A 19,879-nucleotide genomic window follows, 5' to 3' on the forward strand; every position below is an offset into this window, starting at 1 on the left:
GTTATAAACATCAATTATATACAGAAGAGATAATAAGAAAGCATGATGAGCTTTTGATGATAAAAGATTTATTTTATAGAATGGAATCAATAGTCTCCCTTATGGTTATAAGTATAAGTTTTAAGATATTGGGTTGGGAATTTTCACAGGCTACCGCCGTCTTTTTACTGATTTATAGATGATAGAACCAAGCAATAACCAAACCAAAGAGTGGAGATGTAATCAGCCTTGGTATTTAAATGGGAAACATAAAGAATGTGAGAAATATCAAATAAGTCTTATTGAAGAAATAACCGAGGTAAAAGTAGATAAAACAAATAAGGGGATAAATTTAATTACAAATAAGTTGGAGGATGTAAAGAAAAAAATATCCTTGAATGGACTGAAAACTTTGATGGTTATCAATTGAACAATGGAAAAACAATTTACTGCAATCTCAAAATGATATGTGGCTCAGGAGGTGGTCAAATAAGAGCATTAAGAGAAGTTTTTAATTTCATTTCTGCACAACAAAGACACTTAAACCAAGAACCAAGTTCCAAGTTATTATTTGTGAATATACTCGATGGAAATGAATGTTATAAGAAAATGAAGTTATTCCCTAAAGTAGAACATGGACAAAATATTATTCGTTGATTCGCTCTTTGAGTGGAATGAAAATGTAAAAGGACTGTGATTATGTTGGGGGGAAGAAGTGCTTTAATCAGTAAATCTCAATCTTTCATAGTCTCAATGTTACATTTGCTTGTATGGGAGGGAAGGGGATAGGTGGGGAGAAAATCAGTCTCAATTTTACATTTGCTTGTATGGGAGGGAAGGGAATAGGTGGGGAGAAAATTGGTCTCCTATTTTGGGCTTTTGGAGCTTGCTTCAGAAAGTTTTTCCCTTTTCCCCCATTCATTTGAATGGGTGTCCCAGAAGCCCCATTTATCATCTACTCATATGCCATCCACCGGTAAAGCTGAATCGATCTTTGTTTCAGTTTTTGGTGTTCAGAAAACTCAAGGTTCCCCGTTTATTCAGAATTATGGGGCCGACCAACTCCGCCCGAGGAACCATATCGCAGGTTTCATGTGACCACCGAACAAGGTTTGGTGCCAAACTCCCAATGCCCACACAATTAATGCATGCCAGGGTGATGATGCCAAAAAAAGGAACCGATCACATCCAACTCATAAATGGTGAGGAGAGGTTTTAATTACAAATAAAAGGGTCAGGAGAACAAGGGCATATGGAGAGAGGAACATGTATTACAGTAATAATTTTATACACTATACAGTTATAATCCTACGAGCCCATGATATCTCGTTAGGCTTAACGTATTGCCTTATCCAGTCATATGATGGAGAGTAATACAGAGGGGAGGACAATACACAAAAAAGGTGAAACCGTTCTCCTGCGCGATGGCTTGCGCAAGGTCCCTTTGGTCCATGCAGGGAGATGACGTTCTGAACACTGGCATGTGTCAGGCATGAGAGGGAAAGAGGGATGCCTCCCGTCATACCCGTATCCGACTCCTTTTGTAAGGCTCACTCATGACCAATTCGTCAAAGCTCCATCAAGCTTCTGTGTTCAGCTCCTTCACGGTCCCACTCGCAGCCAACACGATCAAACACATCTGTTCTGGACCCTGTCTGCACACCATCTCCTTCAGTGGCCGAAGCTGCTGTGGGACATTTAACTCATGACTGTGCACTGACTGGTTCTCCACACAAACCAACTCATGTTGTCATGGTGTCTGGCAGCTCCTCCCTTCAGCACACAGCCGTGGAACGTCCTGGTGATGCCAGGATAGGAAACACCTGCCCTCCATTGAGTGGCTTTCTGTATTTCGCGAAGGAAAATGCATACAGACAGATAACAAAGGATTTCAGTGGTCAAGAAGGGTGAGGTGGAGAGTAAGGGTGCAGTGCAGACACATATGAAGGGGACCGAAGGGGAATCACGATTATCAGCTCCAAATACATTCTTCAACACATTCCCTATCGTTTCCACAGAGATACCATACTCTTATGCAGGACATTTGCTAATGGCATAACTCGGCTATATTACTCCCATTGCCGTCATCACATTCCCACATTCTGTTGATGACTTCTTTCAGTATTTTACTCTTTCTTCACCTGCCTTCGAGGCCTCCACGGGCATTGGATTTGGTGCAGCAGCTTTTCCAATCCAGCTTTATAATTGTCAGGTCAGGCCAGATCAGATCTGTGACTTGCTGCAGGTATCATGTAAACCTGTACGAATCTGTTCTCTGGTCGGGTTGTCGGCGACTAAACCGTCTCCCCCACCAGGTTTTTTGGTGATGAGGGTGTTTGGATATGGACACCCAGCAGGATTAAAAACAAAACCCGTAAAAGGGCAGAGGAGCTCCTTGTGCGCCAACGGCCATCCATATCTAGTGCCCAACTGTGTCTGCGGACGTCCTCCTGCAGTTAGGTTACTTCTTATTAGGAGGTTGGTGGCAGTATTTGCACTATGGCCACCGTAAAACCCTTCATTCTGAAAAACATTCTTGAAGTATAAAAAAATCTCAAAACACACTCGTGGGAGTACCTCAGGTGCAGCTTCCCTTTGCAGAGCAGCTCACCGGATGATGGGATTGGGGCAAAGCCTTCGGGACCCCCAATCTTTGATGATAGAAGGGAAACCCCTGGGTAACATTCCCGGGTCAGATTGCGGGAGAGTGTGTCAGAGTGGTGCTGAGGTGTCGTCCACCAGACGGCGGTCTCCTTAGGTGAAGCTGAGGCGGTCCCTTCGGGTGGGTGCCTGGAATGTCCTCTCCCTAAGAGATGATGATGTCTCTGTTATCATCTGAGCTCAAGTGTTTGGACATTGGTATTGCAGCACTCTCTGAGGTTCGGAGATCAGATTCGCCACCATCTGCTTGAGCACCAGCATCCAGAGCAGTCAGGGTTTACACTAAAGAAGTCAACGATTGACCGTATCCTTGCTCTTCGGGTCCTCACTGAATGCAGTTGAGAGTTTAGGCAGAGGCTGCTTGCAGCCTATGTTGATCTCTGTGAAGCATTTGATTCAGTGAATCAGGATGCCCTCTGGAGGATTTTTGGTCTTCGTGTGGTGCCACCAAAACCGCTCAATCTGATGTGTGAACTCTACTCTGGTACTGAGAGTGCTGTGAGATGTGGTGGTACGATCTCTGACTTATTTCCAGTTGTTACTGGAGTTCATCAGGGGGGGCTTACTGGCTCCTACACTTTTTAGCACTTGTATGGACTGGATTTTAGGGAGGATGTCAGAAAGATGAAGCTGCGGTGCATCGTTTGGGAATGTCAAGATCCTCTGACCTTGATTTTGCAGATGATGCAGTCATTTTTGCAGAGACTTTAGATATCCTTTTGGGGGCCCTCGAGGTACTGATTGAGGAGTCGGAGCCGCTGGGATTACGGGTTTCCTGGGTCAAAAATAAGATCCTGGCTTTCAATGACATCTTGGATACTGCTGTCCTCTTTGTGCCTGTTTGTGGTGAGGATGTTGAAGTCATGGAGAGATTCACTTACCTTGGCGGTGATATTCATGTCGCTGCTGGCTGTGAGCCAGAGGTCAATGGATGTCTGTGTTGGGCCTGGGGAGTCACGAATTCACTGGATCATGGGGTGTGGCACTGCCGGTACCTTTGCAGGAGAACAAAAGTCTGAGTCTTCAGGTCCTTGGTGCTTCCAGTCTTGTTCTATGGATGTGAGACTTGGACTCTGACCAGGGATCTGAGACAGAGACTTAATTCCTTTGGTACCAGGTCCCTTCAGAGAATCCTTGGCTATCACTGGTCGGAATTTGTGTCCAACGAGCGGTTGCTGAGAGAGACTCAAATGAGATTTGTTACCTGCATAGTCCGTGAGTGTCAGCTGCGGCTATGTGGACATATGGCTCTTTTTCCTGGCGCTGATCCTGCTCACCAGATTCTCTCAGTGAGGGAGCCTCATGAGTGGTGTAGGCCAATGGGCTGACCACATTCGTTGTGGTTGCAGCAGGTTGATCAGCATCTCAGGGAGATGGGGATGGGCCAGGCATCTGCCTGGGAGATGGCCAGACGGAGGCCCCTGGAGTACTGGCGGAAAGTGGACGCAGCGACACGCTGCTCTGGCACATGCTCCTATACCTGACCTGACCTTTATAAATGCATGTTTAACTTCTATGTGGGTTATGTGGATTGCCCCCCTTTACTTCTTGGCTGTTCTCATTTCCTGCATATAATATCCTGCCTTCCTCAGTCTGTTCAATCTTCACCTTCCCTCCATGACTCCAAGTTGCCAGTCAGGTCAGGTCAGGAATGGGAGTATGCGCCGGAGCAGTGCACCGCTATGTCAATTTTCTGCTGGTACTCCAGGGACCTCCATCTGGCCAACCCCATCTCCTTGAGCTGCTGATCAACCTGCTGCAACCATGAGGCATGTGGTCGGGCCCTTGGCCCCCTCCACTCACGAGGCTCCCTAGCTGAGAGAATCTGGTGAGCAGGCTTAGCGTCAGGAAAATGAGCCACATGTCCATACAGCTGCAACTGATGTTTACGGACTATGCAGGTAACAAATCTCATTTGAGTCTCTCTCAGCAACCGCTCATTGGACACAAAGTCCAACCAGCAATAGCCAAGGATTCTCCAAAGAGACCTGGTACCAAAGGAATTAAGTCTCAATCTTAGATCCCTGGTCAGAGTCCATGTCGCACATCTGTACAGCAAGACTGGAAGCACCAAGGACCTGAAGACTCGAACTTTCGTCCTCCTGCACAGGTACCAACAGCGCCACACCCCATGATCCAATGAATCCCTGACTCCCTGGGACTGATGCAGACATCTATTTACCTCTGGCTCACAGCCAGCAGAGACATGAATATCACTGCCAAGGTAAGTGAATCCCTCTGTGACCTCAACATCCTCACCACAAGCAGGTGACAAGATAGCAGCATCCAAGATGTCAGTGAAAGCCTGGATCTTAGTTTTGACCCAGGAAACCCATAATACAAGTGCCTTTGACTCATTCAGCACCTCAAGGTCTGCGAAAGGATATCCAGAGTCTCGGCAAAGATGATTGCATGATCTGCTAAATCAAGGTCAGAGATCTTGACATTCCCAAACGATGCACCGCAGCTTGATCTCTCTGACATCCCCCACAGAATCCAGTCCATGCAAGCGCTGAAAAATGTGTGGGCCAGTACACACCCCTAACACACTCCAGTAACAACTGGAAATAAGTCGGAGATATTATCACCCCATCTCACAGCACTCTCAGTACCAGAGTATAGTTCAGATGTAAGATTGATCATTTTTGGTGGCACCCCGATGAAGACCAAGAGTCCTCCAGAGGACATCCCGATTTACTGAATCAAATACTTTGCAGAGATCAACATTGGCTGCAAGGAGCCCCTGCCGGAACTCTCAACTGTGTTCAGTGAGGACCCGACGAGCAAAGTTAAGGTCAATCGTTGTCTTCTTTGGTGTAAAGCCTGACTGCTCTGGGCGCTGGTGCTCAAGCAGATGGTGGCAAACCCTATCAATAATTTTTCGAGCAAAGACCGTGCCCAGCACTGATATCAGTGTCACCCCTCAGTTGTTGCAGTCCTGGCGATTATCCTTCCCTTTCCAGTAAGTTGGGATGATGCCTGTGTTACAGGCAGAACACAGAACTGCATGCAACCACATGAATACCGCATTTCCACCAGCCTTGAGAAGGTCAGCATGGATGCGACAGATCCCAGGAGCTTTACCCCCATTTCAACCGGTTCACCGCAGCCAGTTTTTCCACAAATGAAGGTGGATCACAGTTGATTGGAGGGTCAGCAATAGGGATCATAAAACCCTTGACATCCAACTCAACAGCTGGTGGATCAGCCTGGTACAACCGGTCCTTCAGTGAGCCTTCACTTTGGACTCCTTTATCAAGAGCCCACCACACTCCACTCAAACTGCCGTACTGCTCGAGGGATGGGCTTGGAGGAACGCAATGCACAAATTCCCCTGAAAGCAGGACGAGAATCACTTGACCACAGTTGATGGTTTATCCCCTCACAGATTCCTCGCACATAAGCCTTTTTGTCCACCTTCAGCACACATTCACTTTTATGCCCCAACTCACTGAACATCTCAGCTCTGCCATTAAGCCTGGCTCTGTGACTCTGTTCAATGGTATCCAATGTCCCTTGAGAGACAAAATTCTTCATTGCCCTTTGGTGAGTTCCAAGACATCCACTGGCAATATTAAGGACGAGCCGAAACCCCGTCGCAGACGGATTCCGTTCCGTGAGCCCAATATGACAACCAATGGCGGCTCTTGTAAGAGCCGCATCCCAGTCGATGTATTCCATGGCCTTACCTAAGGAGGCCTACAAAACGTCCGTGTACACGACATTTTTCGTGTGCACTACTCCTTGTGAAGAAGTCCCCTGATTTGTGCACGTGTCTACTTTGACGTACAAACACCGTGTCAAAACTTCTCGGGTCACAGTACCGAGAAAAGCGTGACGTGACCGCTCGGAGGAGCAGAAAATTGGTCCTTCAGTATTAATATATAGAAGATACAATGTTTCTTGTAACATTTTATGTGTCAAATTCACATTCTGAGGTAGTCAGCATGTGCAGAAGAGGGTTTTACATTGCAGACGATATTTTCGAGGAGTGGAATTACACCTCTCAGCGGTGACGGTCTGTCGACGACACGTAATGACGTCAGCGAATGACCGATGATGGCATGACGTCCTTACGCCGCTCAGCGGTGACGTCACACGTCGCCATGTAAAAGAATGTTGCTTCTGCTTCAGAGTTGAAGTTTGACTATTGCCACTATGTGCGATGCACTCTTACAGGTACGAAGTTTCTTTCAGTCCAGGTCACAGCACCGAGGAAAACGTGATGCGACCGCGAGGAGGAGCACAAAATTGGTCCTTCATTATTAATATATAGATGGTGGTCTGAAAGGCACTCCACAACTCTTAAGGATTCCCCAAAGCATCCAGACCTCCCAAATCCACACTCAGCCTATTTGCAAAATCCTCAGCTACCCTCTCGTCCCTGTGCTTGCCAATATCCAGCCGAGGCTGGGATGGTACCATTCTCCTGGATTTAAGCTGCAACTTAGAGTTGCCACAACAAGCCTGTGTTCGGTATTGAGGAACTGAGCACTCCGGTCGACCCTGCAGTTCTGGATCATCCTCCAGCGACCATCAACGAGGACATGGTCAATCTCCTTTGCCACACCACCAGCGTTGGAATACCAAGTTCAGCGATGAGCCTGTGGGCGCTGAAACCATGAACCAGCCAACCGAATTCCATGACTTCTTGCAAAGTCAAGGAACTTGGTGCTATTCTGGTTCACAGTTCCAGACTCATGGGGACCAACACATGTCTCATAACCATCCCTTTCAGCTTGAGTCGATGCATTCACATCCCCAAGATTAGAAGAGTATCTTGCCTGGAGCACTGATTAACCGCAGACTCGAGCATGGCATAGAATGTGTCCTTCACGGTGAGATAATTCGCCTCAGTTGGAGCATATACAGAGACCAGGGAAATTACACCCAAGCAGTGATGAAACCCTAATCTCATAATAAGCTCGTTGACCGGTGTTACCTCAATTATAATCATTGGAGTCAGATTATTGGACACAGCTACAGAAACTACTTGGGATTTGGTAACCATCAGAGCGACCAGACCAATAGTAGGTGTAACCACCCGACATGATCTCACCGCAATCCAGTCTCCGAACCTCAGAGAGAGCTGCAATGCCGATGTCCAAATGCTTGAGCTCAGAGGATAACAGAGACAGGTGATCATCCTCTCTTAGGGATAGGACATTCCAGGCACCCACGCAAAGGGACCGCCTCAGGTTGAACCAAGGAGACCACCGTCTGGTGGACGACACCTCAGCACCACCCAGACACACTTTACCTTATTCCAACCCTGGAAGGCTACCCAGTGCTTTTCCTCCTGTCATCAAAGAGTGCCGGTCCCAAAGGTTTTGCCCCAATCCCGTCATCCGGTGAGCTGCCCTGCGAAGGGCAGCAGCACAGGAGATACTCCCACAAAGTGAGTTTTCAGTTTTCTTTGCGTTTTTGTGTTTTGGGGAGTGAAGTGTTTTACGGTGATTGGAGTCCAAATCCTGCCACCATCCTAAAAAAAAGTAACCCAACTGCAGGAGGACGTCCGCAGACACATTTAAGCACTAGAAATGTTTGGCCGTTGGCTCACAAGTGGCTAGCTCTCCGCCCTTTGACCATGATTTCATGTCATATCCCACATTTATTCCCATGATCGTTCAGCTCTCTCCTAATGTTCCCCTTGTCGTCTGTTTCATCTCCTATCTTGTTATGGTTAATTCATCCATTTACTTGTTGTACGCACGATCTGTCACATTGTCAGCGATTCCTTGTACCCTCTGTCATCTGCCTGTTCCAAGAGCATAGATTTTGTATCCAAAAAACAAAAACGGACAACAGTCTGCATAGCGGGAGAGCTTAAATTCTTGTTTCGTATAATATAATATTTATTGTTGTTCGGCAATTGGAAAGATACCACTGAGGTATATGCACCTTATAAGAGACATGAAAATTATTTGGAATGAATGAACATGTAGGACAATATTCTTTTGTTATCTGATGGTGTTTGTTTGTTACAATTTTGTCTAACATTCATCAGTTTGCTATATTCTGAGAATTTGACGTTTTTAAAGCAAGGTCCCATGATTTAGTCATCACTTTAGTCGAACCCTAACATTTGCGAAACTCGTTGCTAAGGCCTTAAAACTATTGACCCAACCCTCTACAAATGTTTTTTTTTTTAAAGTTTTTTTGCACCATTTTTTAGTAACTCATTTAGTTGCGTTTTGTTAATTCCTTCAGGTGAACGTACATTCAGATGTGCACAGTGCTCTGCTACCTTCAAACGAAAGGACACGCTGAGTGTACACGTGCAAGTTGTGCATGATGGCCATAAGCGTTACCGCTGTGATCACTGTGACAAGGCCTTTGTGACTCCATCTGTACTTAAAAGTCACAAAAAGGCAAGTGCTCATTAATTTTTATTGTGACCTTTCCTTAAAATGTATTTTCATGCTGCAAAAATCTCTAGTCTTGCCATGCTCTAGGCTAAACACAGCAGCTTTTACAATAATCTTTAAACATACAATTATGAAGTGAGCTATCAGTCGTATCACGCTTCACAAGACCGCTGACGTATCTTATTTTGTCATGTGTAACATCATGGCAACAATAGATGTGCACTAACGTCAGGCTGTGATGTTTGTACATCTCTTTGCTCGTGATAAAATTATTAGCAGCCTGTGTATGTAAGTTTTATTTTATCAAAAAAATGAAATTCTATGAACATTTACCAATTTATTAACGAGCCCAGCCACAACATGCTTCCTCACCAAGACTTTCTGCATATGATATATCAAGTTGGATTAGCCATCTCAACTGCATTGCATCATGCTTTGCTTTCTCAACTATTCAGTTTACCTTCTTCCTGCCAGTGGCAAGCATTTCTTTTAATCAGGAATCGAGGCTCATTGAAGAGCAGAACGACACCAGCGATTCATGGAAGAGCAAAATCTACCTCAGTGATTTGCCCATTTTTGGAAAGGTTGATTAAAAAAAAAAAAATTCAAACCATATCCATTATTTTTTTATAAAAGTTATCAAAGTGGACTTCCACTTTCTTATTTCAGCTCCGCGAGATCCGTCGGTATTCTCAGCTCTGCTAGATCCGCTCCAAAAGCTATGTCTAATGTACCGGATCTGTCATGTCTGACTGTTCTTGTTAGTTCACTATACTATGAATTCTATCATTCCTTTGTACCTGTCTCCTTGTACATTCTTACTTGGTAATATTTGATCCATTTTGAGTGATTACTTATCTTGACCTCTGCTTGGCCATGTGCTCATAAGTTATAAGCCTTCTCACTTCCTTCTCTCCTTTGCTTCCTACCCTTAAGCTCATCTTTATCACACATCACCCTTAAACTTTTCAAAAAATATATAATTTTTCAACAGAGCCCCCTCACTCATTCTTCCCCATTTCTCCTTCTTTTTCTCATTATAAATTGTCCTTCTTACTCCTTCCTTCCTTACTAAGCATCTCTTTATTTGCCAAGGGCAGGGTTAAGGCAGATAAGGTAGTACTTAAAGCAATACCAGAACAGGAACAGTCAGGTGTGGCCGAGGCATTATTTTCTTCCTGTCAAAGATAATTGCACATATAGCCATAGGTAATGAAGAATAAAAATTAATATCCTCTTAAAGACGGTTTCTTGGTGATATTACAGATATATTTCTTGTCATTGCTTATCTTTATTTGCTTCATAAAGTTCTTCATCATTGCCATGTGCTTTCAGACACACACCGGTGAGAAAGAGAAGATATGTCCTTACTGTGGCCAGAAATTTGCCAGTAACGGCACTCTTCGTGTGCATATTCGCAGCCACACTGGTAAGTAATGCCAGAAGTATGTCTGACAGCTTGGTACCGAGGCGGCACACTCCCTTTGAGATGTCTCGTCTGGGTTTGATTCTCGACTCGACCATAAAATCTGATTGGTACTTCCAGGCAGGAAGTTGCATCAGAGTGTGCCATCCTCAGAAGTGTGTGTGTGCTACTGTGCCAGCTGGGCGATTCATTTGCTGGCATTAGTTTGTGAACAGCAAAGATCCCATGGTGTCTTTTGATGAAAAGGAGGAAAGTTATCGCCAACACCGTGAACAAGTTATTAAAATGCCGACCCTAACTCACAGGAGACACCGTGTTAGCAGCACAGTCACACTCCCAGCAATCATACAAATCAGCTGCAACATGCTGCATATTAATTAATGAATTGCAGCAATGGCAATTTTCATGTTTAAAGGTGAGATGGAGTGATTTTGATTTTGTATTCACATTAGCAAACCTAAAATAAATAGTATCTGTTAACTAAACCAGGAAGTATCACCAAGGTAAATTAATAAATGAGCTGGATGGTCGTCAATGTTTTTGGCATGATATTATTTTGGCTCGTCTAATGTCACTGATGCCCTCCTGAGAAGCAGGTAAAATTAGTACCTGCAATGCTTCACCTGCAAGGAGACACTTTCTGGTGGCCACTCAGTTCGTAGTGGAAATTTTCTTGGGTTAAATGTCGCTGCAAGAATTTAAGTTTTTCTGTTGCCAAAGGCAGTTCACATTTTGTATTGTCTGAACAGTTCAAGCATAAAAGTTAAACCTGAAGTAGGAATATATTTTTTTGCCATGATTACTTCGTAAAACAAAGGAGTTCCCACCTTTTGACATGATGCAAAAGGGTTGTGAAGGGCTGCATATGATACGAGGACAGTTAAAGGGTACTGGAAAAAGTACAAGCAAAGGCCACCAAATTCATCCCTCGTATCAGAGAACTACCTGATGAAACTAGACTAAGGAGGTTGAACCTGACAACATTGGAAACTAGAACAGCACTTGGTAGAGCGCATACCACTGCTTGGCTGAACAGTTTACGTTTTGTATCCCACTGATAGGCCGGATCTGGATCCGGACCTGAACCAAAATCGAATCGGCTTGTTCTTATCACCTAACCAATTCATCCACCGAGTTTTGTCATAACTCGTCCAACTTTTTTTTTAAAATATACTACACATCGTTTTATGCCCCATCTCTCAATGGTGAAGAATCAGATGAATTTTTTTTTCTCCTATCTGGATCCGCATTTAGATTTTCACCAAATCGAATTGATTTGTCCTTCTCAAACATCCAACCTGCCCTCCAAGTTTCATCCAAATCAGTCCATAACTTTTTCAGATATTCTGTTATATATCGGTTTTATCCGGATCACTCAATTGTGAAGAATCACTTAAAACAAGCTCAAATGAGCTAAGATCCTCGTCCTCTTAATGATGACATCATAAAAACGAATATGACGTCATTGTGATGTATCAGGTTTGCGATAAATTGTCTGTGCTAATGCCCGGCTTGATGCCCACAAACAAAATTCAAAAAGCTTGCCTAGTTTCGGAGATAATTTTTTAAGCGATTTCCATTAGCGGAGAAATTTTGACGTCATAACTTTTTTTTCTAGGAGGAATTTTCAAAATCGGAGATGGTTACTGTCTGCGCAGGGTATTTTTACATATATATGCCAAGTTTCAGGAAGTTTCAATGAAAACTGTAGGCTGTGAAACAAGCTAGTTTCGGAGATAATGGTATAGGCGATTTCCATTAACGGCGATATTATGACGTTAACTTTTTTCTCGGAAGAATTTCCAAAATCGGAGATGGTTACTGCCTGCGCGTGGGCTTTCTGCATATACATGACAAGTTTCACGAAGATCCGATGAAAACTCTGGGTTGTGAAACAAAAAATGTCAAAAAATAGGAATGACGTCATAAAAATTGATATGACATCATAATGATGTACCATATGTGCGGTAATTCATCTCTGCTAATGCCCTGTTCGATTCCCGCAAACAGAATTCAAAAAGCTTGCCTAGTTTCAGAGATAATTTTTAAGGTGATTGCCATTAGCGGAGATATTTTAACGTCATAACTTTTTTTCTCAGAGGAATTTTCGAAATCGGAGATGGTTACTGTCTGCACAGGGTATTTTTACATATATACGCCAAGTTTCACGAAGTTTCGATGAAAACTGTAGGTTGTGAAACAAAAAAATTGCACAAGAACAACAACGTGAGTAAGACTTCGAGATCCTCCACAAGGATCTAAAAATTCTTGCATCCGGATCTTCACCAAAATAAAACATCTCCATCCTTGTCACACAACCAACCTCTCCACCAAATTTAGTCCGAATCTGTCCACAACTTTTTGAGATATCCTGCTCACAGACACAGATAAACAGACAGAGATGAAAACATAACCTTCGCCCCACCTTCAGTGATGGTGGTAACTAGAAGACAACAAGGAAACCTACTTCAAACTTTCTGCATCTTCCACCGCATGCACACTATAAATAAAGAGTTACTCTTTGAAAGAGCAGAATATGCAAGAATGAGGTGTCATTCATTGAAACGATAAAAGCAACGTGTTTGTCTGGAAGTCATGAACTACTTCTGCAGTCATCGAGTGGTGGATAATTGGAATTTTGATTACCATACAGTGCGGTCAGTAACTGTCAAATCATAACTATCCTTTGAGAACGAACTATCAAAGCATATGGGTTCACAATGGGATATCCTTCTGAACCAAACCATGCGCTGGTCTTTTTCCAGTCCAAAAGACCCTGAAGTTCAGCATGTGGCATTTCAAGGTGATATTGTTGGAAATATACTTAATGTTTTGCCAAAGTTTTCACAACTGCAGAAGATGATCTGGAAGTGTAGTATTAAATTGTGGAGGCAGAATTTCAATGCACACTTAATATAGAAAATGGGGGATTGAACCTCTGTGTAAAGGGTCTGCGTACGTCTTAAATCGATGGTCCCTTAAACTGTAAAACTAAAGTCTTTTTTGGGGAGTGGGAGGTGGGGCTCGGAGGGGGTATAAAAAGCCAAGAAAAACTTTTACAATTTGAATCTGATCCCAAAATGAATGCGTTAAATTGATTTTCAAAATGATCTGTGACCAAACTTGTAATACTGATACACTGTTCAAATACAATGCACTATCTTTTTTTTTGTATATGTATTTGAGGCTCAGAGAAGAGATATAGATATAAGAGATATAATTATATAAAGAGAGAAGAGATATAATTAGTGTACTAAACAGATCAGAACACAACAGGACAAAAAGAACAGTTGGGGGGGGGGGACACCAACAGCAGAGTTGAAGGCCAAGATAGAGGCAGGCTTGGACAAATAATGGGTGTGGGGAGGAATGAGGGCAGGAGAAGATGCATGGGGTGGACAAGATGAATACAGAAGGAAACTCTCAGGAGGGAAACTGGAAATTGGAAGGAGGAGGGATTGGGGTGGGGGTGGTGGGGTTAACGAGGGTAGAAAGGATCGTGGTTTTGGATTGGGGAAGTTCTGCGATGGTGGTGAACAGCTGTCTTGAAGACCTGGAGGGAATAATGAGATTGAAGAGAATGTGGAAGTTGGTTTCACAGGCAGGAAAAAAGAGGATCCAATGAGTGGAGGTGTGCAGTGATCCTGGATTTAGGTAGCTTAACCAGAAGAAGGTTGATGGTGGACGATGTGTGTCCTGCAGAAACGTGGGGGGGGGCGGGGTGGGGGGTGGTGTTGACCTTTTCAACAAATCACCTTTTTGACACTTTCAAAACTCTTCCGTTTAGCAATACTTGGACATGTTAAATAAGGTGGTGTACAAGACACTGCATAAACAGCGCTAAACTTCTGGAATTTTTTTTATATGACCTTTAAAATCATGATTTTATTTCAGTTAAATTATATAGCTAAATACTGCGTGGGGTAAGGTGTTCTACGAACTCTCAAGTTTCAATTTTTTTTCAGTTTCTTGGGCTGGCAGGATGGCAGAGAGGTACGCACTCTCACCTCAAGGCTGTCTAGCCTGTTACACATAGGATAATCAACATAATCTATCAATTATTGAATGTTTTTCCTACAAATCACTTTAAATTTAGAACTCAGGCACTCCCAAAGACCATTACAAAGAAGAAAAGTAGAAATTAAGAAAACGCACCTATAAAAAAATAATTAAACATTTGGAGACATTTAAACACTGTACCGGGCGTAGTGGTGTGCACCTGTAATCCGGCTACTCGGAGGCTTGGGTTGGAGGATCGCTTGAGGACGGGAGCTCTGCGCTGGGCCGCGCTATGAGAGGGTGTAGGGCAGTCAGGAAGGGCATCCGGCGTAAAACCTATGCCAAATCAGTATGCGGATCATAATGGATGATCCGCTGTGGCGACCCCTAACGGGAGCAGCCGAAAGAAAAATTAGAAGAAGAAGAAGAAGAAGAAGAAGAAGAAGAAGAAGAAGAAGAAGAAGAAGAAGGAGACATTTAAACACTGTGATTGAGGCTGTTCAAATTTACAAAATGTAATAAGTTTCACAGTTGTGGATCATGTCTGAAGGATGTTTGATCACCAAAAGTCTCTGTTCCAGTGTGAGAAACTCAGGATTTTCCCAATGTTAGACTTTAGCATTCTTGCAGGGGGTGGAAGGCATGATTATGTCAGAAACTTGTCGTCATACCATCTCCTTCTGGGAGTGAAAGCCAGTAACAGAAAATATGGTGTTGGTGAATTATATACTCGAGCATAGGAGAGGAAAACGTACCTCGACGCATGTTTTTATTGACAAATACGTAGAATGGCCTGCAAAAGTATTCACCTCCTCCAAAGTTTTCTCTTTTTGATGCCACCTGAGCTTATTTCATGATGCTTTCAAATCAAACTTAATATATAGAGTCTTCACAAACTACTCCAAAGTGATGAGACTTTAAAAATGCAGATAATATGTGAATAAGTTATACTAGCAGAGAAAAATCAGATGATTCTCAGTTGTATCAGTATTCAAACCCTTTGCCTAATTAACCCTAAATCACTTTGGGAGAAAATTATTTGTGTGTAAGGTTACAAAATAAGTGTAATAGGTTTCACCTGCATGCAATCAGTGGTTTAACTTTAAAAAATTAAGCTCCTCCACTTATCTAAGGAGTTTTAAGGTGCAACTCACTTGGTCAGCAAGCCTGGTGTTGGCTTAGCAGTTAAGGTGGCGAGCTTAAGATGTCAGGGACTTGCGTTTGAGTCCCTGTCGTGCCGTTGAATAACATTAGTTGGTTTGACTCAGTCTGTCATCCTCCCGAGGTCGGAAAAATGAGTGCCAGCTTACTGGTAACGGGCACTGCACAGCTGCAGTTCCAGCAGTAATGCAACCAGCAGCTGTAGGCTGCATATGAAACAATGACAACTTGGTCAAACAACAAGGCAAACAAGGAGCTTTCCAAAGAAGTCGGACATAAAGTCGTGGAGAAGCACCGTTCAGGAGAGGGTTATAAGATTTCAAAGTCACTCGTTCTTTTGAGTATGGTGTGTCGAAGAAAGTTCACTCTCAGGTTCTTTTAACAATTTATTTTAACAGAATTGAAACATTATTTGCATGGATCCATGGAGAGAGAAAATACACAGTAACAGTGCCAATATCTCTCTTATTAATTGCTTGAGCTCGGTCATTTATATACACTTAAACAAGTGATGGTGCAATAAGACTTTTTTGAGCAAAACTGCTTATGAACTGCTTATGGAAAAAAACTGCTTATGAATAAAAAATGAACTAAGTAAAATTCAAAAGCACAAACATCTTTCTCAAAATTCAATGAAGAAATACACAGCTGTTCATGAGTAGATAACGATCACTTCAGCACTTCTCCCAAGCCAGTAAGAGAAAAGGTTGTGAATAATTTCCTTTACATGATTTTACATTTCACATAGCTTCTTCATTTTATAGAAAACCAACTACTTCAATAGGATTAAACTTATACAGATTGTTCAGTTTAATTAAAACAGAAAGGAAAAAGACATGGAAATATGAATTAATTGCTGTTCATTTAACAAGTTCGCCACTTTGCATTGAGAAATGCAGAGCCGCACAGAGCAGTCTTGAAAACAGAGATTACATCGTATCTCTAAAACCATGCATTTTGCAAGAGCACCCACAGCTTGACAAGATCACAGGCTTGGTCAATTAATATACTCTACATGATGTGGGCTTCATTCAAACCGCTTACAATTCTTTAATGCTTTTAATTGAAAGGTCCAAACAGGTGTATTAAATAAAAATCACTTCTACAGGTGAAATCCATTATTAAGAAGTGGAAGACGTATCATACCTCGCACACTCCACCCAGATCAGGTCTTCCATCCAAATCCAAACTCAGCAGCTGGGAAAGCAGGAAACTAGTTTGGGATGTCAATGTAAATATAACAAGGACTTTGAATGATCTGCAAGGCTTTATGTCTGTCTGAGATGATGGGGGTCAGTGTTCATCGATGAACAATATATCCCATTCCCTTCACAAAGCTGGTCTTTATGGACAGGTGGCAAGAAAGAATCCATTACTGAAAAAGACACATCTAAAATCTCATATGGAGTTTGCAGAAAAGCATCTCAATGATACTGCAAGCATGTGGAAGAAAGTTTTGTGGTCAAACGAGACAAAAATTTAACTTTTTAGTCTAAATTCAAAGCATTACATCTGGTGCAAGCCTAATACTACACATCATACAGTCAACTCCTTCCCTACTGTCAAGCATGGTGGTGGCAGCATCTTGTTACGAGGCTGCTTTTCATCAGCAGGGACTGCCAGGCTTGTTATGATAGAAGGGACAATGGATGGTGCAAAGTACAGGAGAATTCTTGATAAAAAAAACCTACTTGAGTCAGCTGTGAATCTGAAACTCGGAAGGCGATTCACATTTTAATAGGACAATGATCCGAAGCACAAGGCTAAAATACCACCCAGACACGTTCAGAGACAAACACCGCCCAGAAACACCCGGACACATGCACCGCCCGGAAACACCCGGAGACATGCACCGCCCGGAAACTCTCGGAGACATGCACCGCCCGGAAACTCCCGGAGACATGCACCGCCCGGAAACTCCCGGAGACATGCACCGCCCGGAAACTCCCGGAGACATGCACCGCCCGGAAACACCCGGAGACATGCACTGGATACACATCTACCGTCCGGATATATCCACCATCGGGACACATCCAGATATAACCACCCTCTGGAGTATCAAATAATGTGCAAATACAACTCTCTGGATGTTTATAAAGCATTACAGCTAAAATGCAATAACTTCAAGAATCTCTTCACCTGAGCCAAATTTCAAAATTTAAATGCGGGATTGACCTTAGCAGCAGTTCCGTTTGCTAAAAAAAAAAAAAAAAAGTGTTCGTGTCCAATTTGGACATTGTTTTATTCTCCGGACATCTCTAGATGGTGTTCATTTAATACTCTTATGAAAACCCATCAAAAATGACAGGTTGGAATTATTTTATTCAAAATATTCAAGGCGACTGGAAGATATGATATTTCAATTTGTAGCAAGAAAAAACATTATTTTAAAACACTACATGTACAATTGTGACCCTATTTTAATTATCATCTGGGACGTTTCATTTTGATGGTACAACCTTGTGAGCATCCCAAAGTCTGAAACCTCAGCATAGCATCAGGTGTGCTTTTATCTTCTTTATTTATTAGACATCCTACAGATGTAAATGAACACTCGTGATACTCTGCGTATTACACATCATGTGCAGCGAATTTCACTTCCCTACGCCTTGTATTTATTGTTATTTAAGAAAACGCTTCTGTAAACCCCCCATGAGGCCCGGTTGCAAGCCACCATCTCCAATTCCAATTGAAGAGATGTAATTACTATACTCTTATTAAAAATGTTCTTCCAAGTTTTTTTTTTTGTTTTTGGCCTGAAAAATAGACCTTCGTGAGCACACAGTTGCGTTAAAGGATCGGCTTTTAAAGCCATTCTTAAATCGTCCTTATGAAGAGGGACAGACAAATACACAAACACACAAATACACGTGTTTTATAGAGGTAGATGACCACGCTGGCTTGGCAAGTGATTCACAATCAGTTTTGACAAACATCGCCCAGAGATGACCGGAGTGTCAAACAATGTCCGAATTGAACACATGAACACTTTTTAGCAGTCAGAACTACTCCTGAGGTCAATGAAGAAGTTCAAATTTTGAAATTTGACTCGCATGAAGAGATTCTTAAGGTTATTGCATGTGTGGAAACAAAATAAAGCCACAAACACTCGGAGATGACCGGAGTGTCAAACAATGTCTGAATTGGACACATTAACACTTCTTTCTCTTTTTTTTTAGCAGTCGGAAATGCTGCTGAGGTCAATTAAGAATTTAAAATTTTGAAATTTGATTCACGTGTTGAGATTCTAGAGGTTATCACATTTGCGGATATGAAAGAACACTGGCGTCTCCGAGCATTGATAAGCATTACAATGTATCCAGTGATTTGTAGGTATGATGAGACATTTCGATGATATGAGTGAGGAAATGAAAAAATATAATTCGAGTGCTTTGTCTTTAAGAAACTGCTGTGGCCTGTTCCAAGTCAAGGCATTGTTGAGCAGGCCCAAAAAAAGGCAAATTAGGACCCTAGCGAGGGAGAGTGAGGTGACCAAGGATGAGCCTTGATAAAGGATGTAATTAAATAAGGCCGTGTCTTCAAAAGGGGTGTTTTAATTAACCCAAACACTCAGTTTTCATTCTTGTACTCCCTTGGAATTCCCTTCGCACGTATGCAAAGTTGCAGGCTTCGAGGTTTCATGGTTTTGGGGTTTGGGAGGAGACACACACTGACATTTATTATTATTATTATAGATGTAGACTGGACCTTATGATATGATAAACAATCCCCCTGGTGCTTTTGAGGCAGCATGTTGCATCGATCAGTGTGCTGTCGTTTTTGAGGAGATATGAAGCCAGGTGTCACATCCGCTTTTGTTGAGCATCCCACAATACATTTCAAAAACTTTGGCAATCGTGTGACGTGTTCTAGATCCCTGCGTTTAAATTACAAGTTGCACTGCATCAGTGGTGTAGCTGCACTTCCAGATAGGCTAAAACCTTTATATGGTGCTTTAGTGTCACCGTCGATTTATTCTGCCTGATCAGGATTCATGGAAGAGCTGAAAAACAAAGGGCAGACGATGGACCTGCTCAAAACAATGTGGCAGACAGGGGATCGTGTGGATAAGCATTAAGAGAGACTCCTGTCTATGGGAGTCATCTATATTCTACACTATAAAAGGAGCTGTGCGTGTGTGCGAGTTACACCCATTGGTTGCACAGTTTGCCTGACTCCACTCACAATATGGCCGCCAATTTAGGAACCCTTTAAGAGTTTAAAATGTACCCTTTCAAAACTTTAGGAGCATTAGAATTTACCCTTTAGAACCCTTTCTCTTAAG

General features: G+C 42.8%; 1 protein-coding gene and 1 long non-coding RNA gene across 3 annotated transcripts in view; one reads left to right on the plus strand and one right to left on the minus strand.

Moving 5' to 3' along the window:
* Positions 1-19,879, plus strand: part of PRDM5 (PR/SET domain 5) — a 139,694-nt gene that overhangs the window by 106,385 nt on the left and 13,430 nt on the right. For both annotated transcript variants that reach the window (XM_085898453.1, XM_085898452.1), the window contains exons 11-12: positions 8,851-9,011; positions 10,344-10,437. In XM_085898453.1, coding sequence (XP_085754579.1) covers positions 8,851-9,011; positions 10,344-10,437 — 255 coding nt within the window. The remainder of the gene's footprint in view (positions 1-8,850; positions 9,012-10,343; positions 10,438-19,879) is intronic.
* Positions 16,363-19,879, minus strand: part of LOC147018611 (uncharacterized) — a 37,684-nt gene continuing 34,167 nt past the window's right edge. The window contains exon 4 of the long non-coding RNA XR_015062467.1: positions 16,363-16,791. This is a non-coding gene — a long non-coding RNA (uncharacterized LOC147018611). The remainder of the gene's footprint in view (positions 16,792-19,879) is intronic.

The sequence above is a fragment of the Eptatretus burgeri genome, chromosome 10 (assembly GCF_056783735.1).
Source record: "Eptatretus burgeri isolate ZD-2024b chromosome 10, Ebu_testis_v1, whole genome shotgun sequence".
In the NCBI taxonomy this organism is placed as follows: domain Eukaryota; kingdom Metazoa; phylum Chordata; class Myxini; order Myxiniformes; family Myxinidae; genus Eptatretus; species Eptatretus burgeri.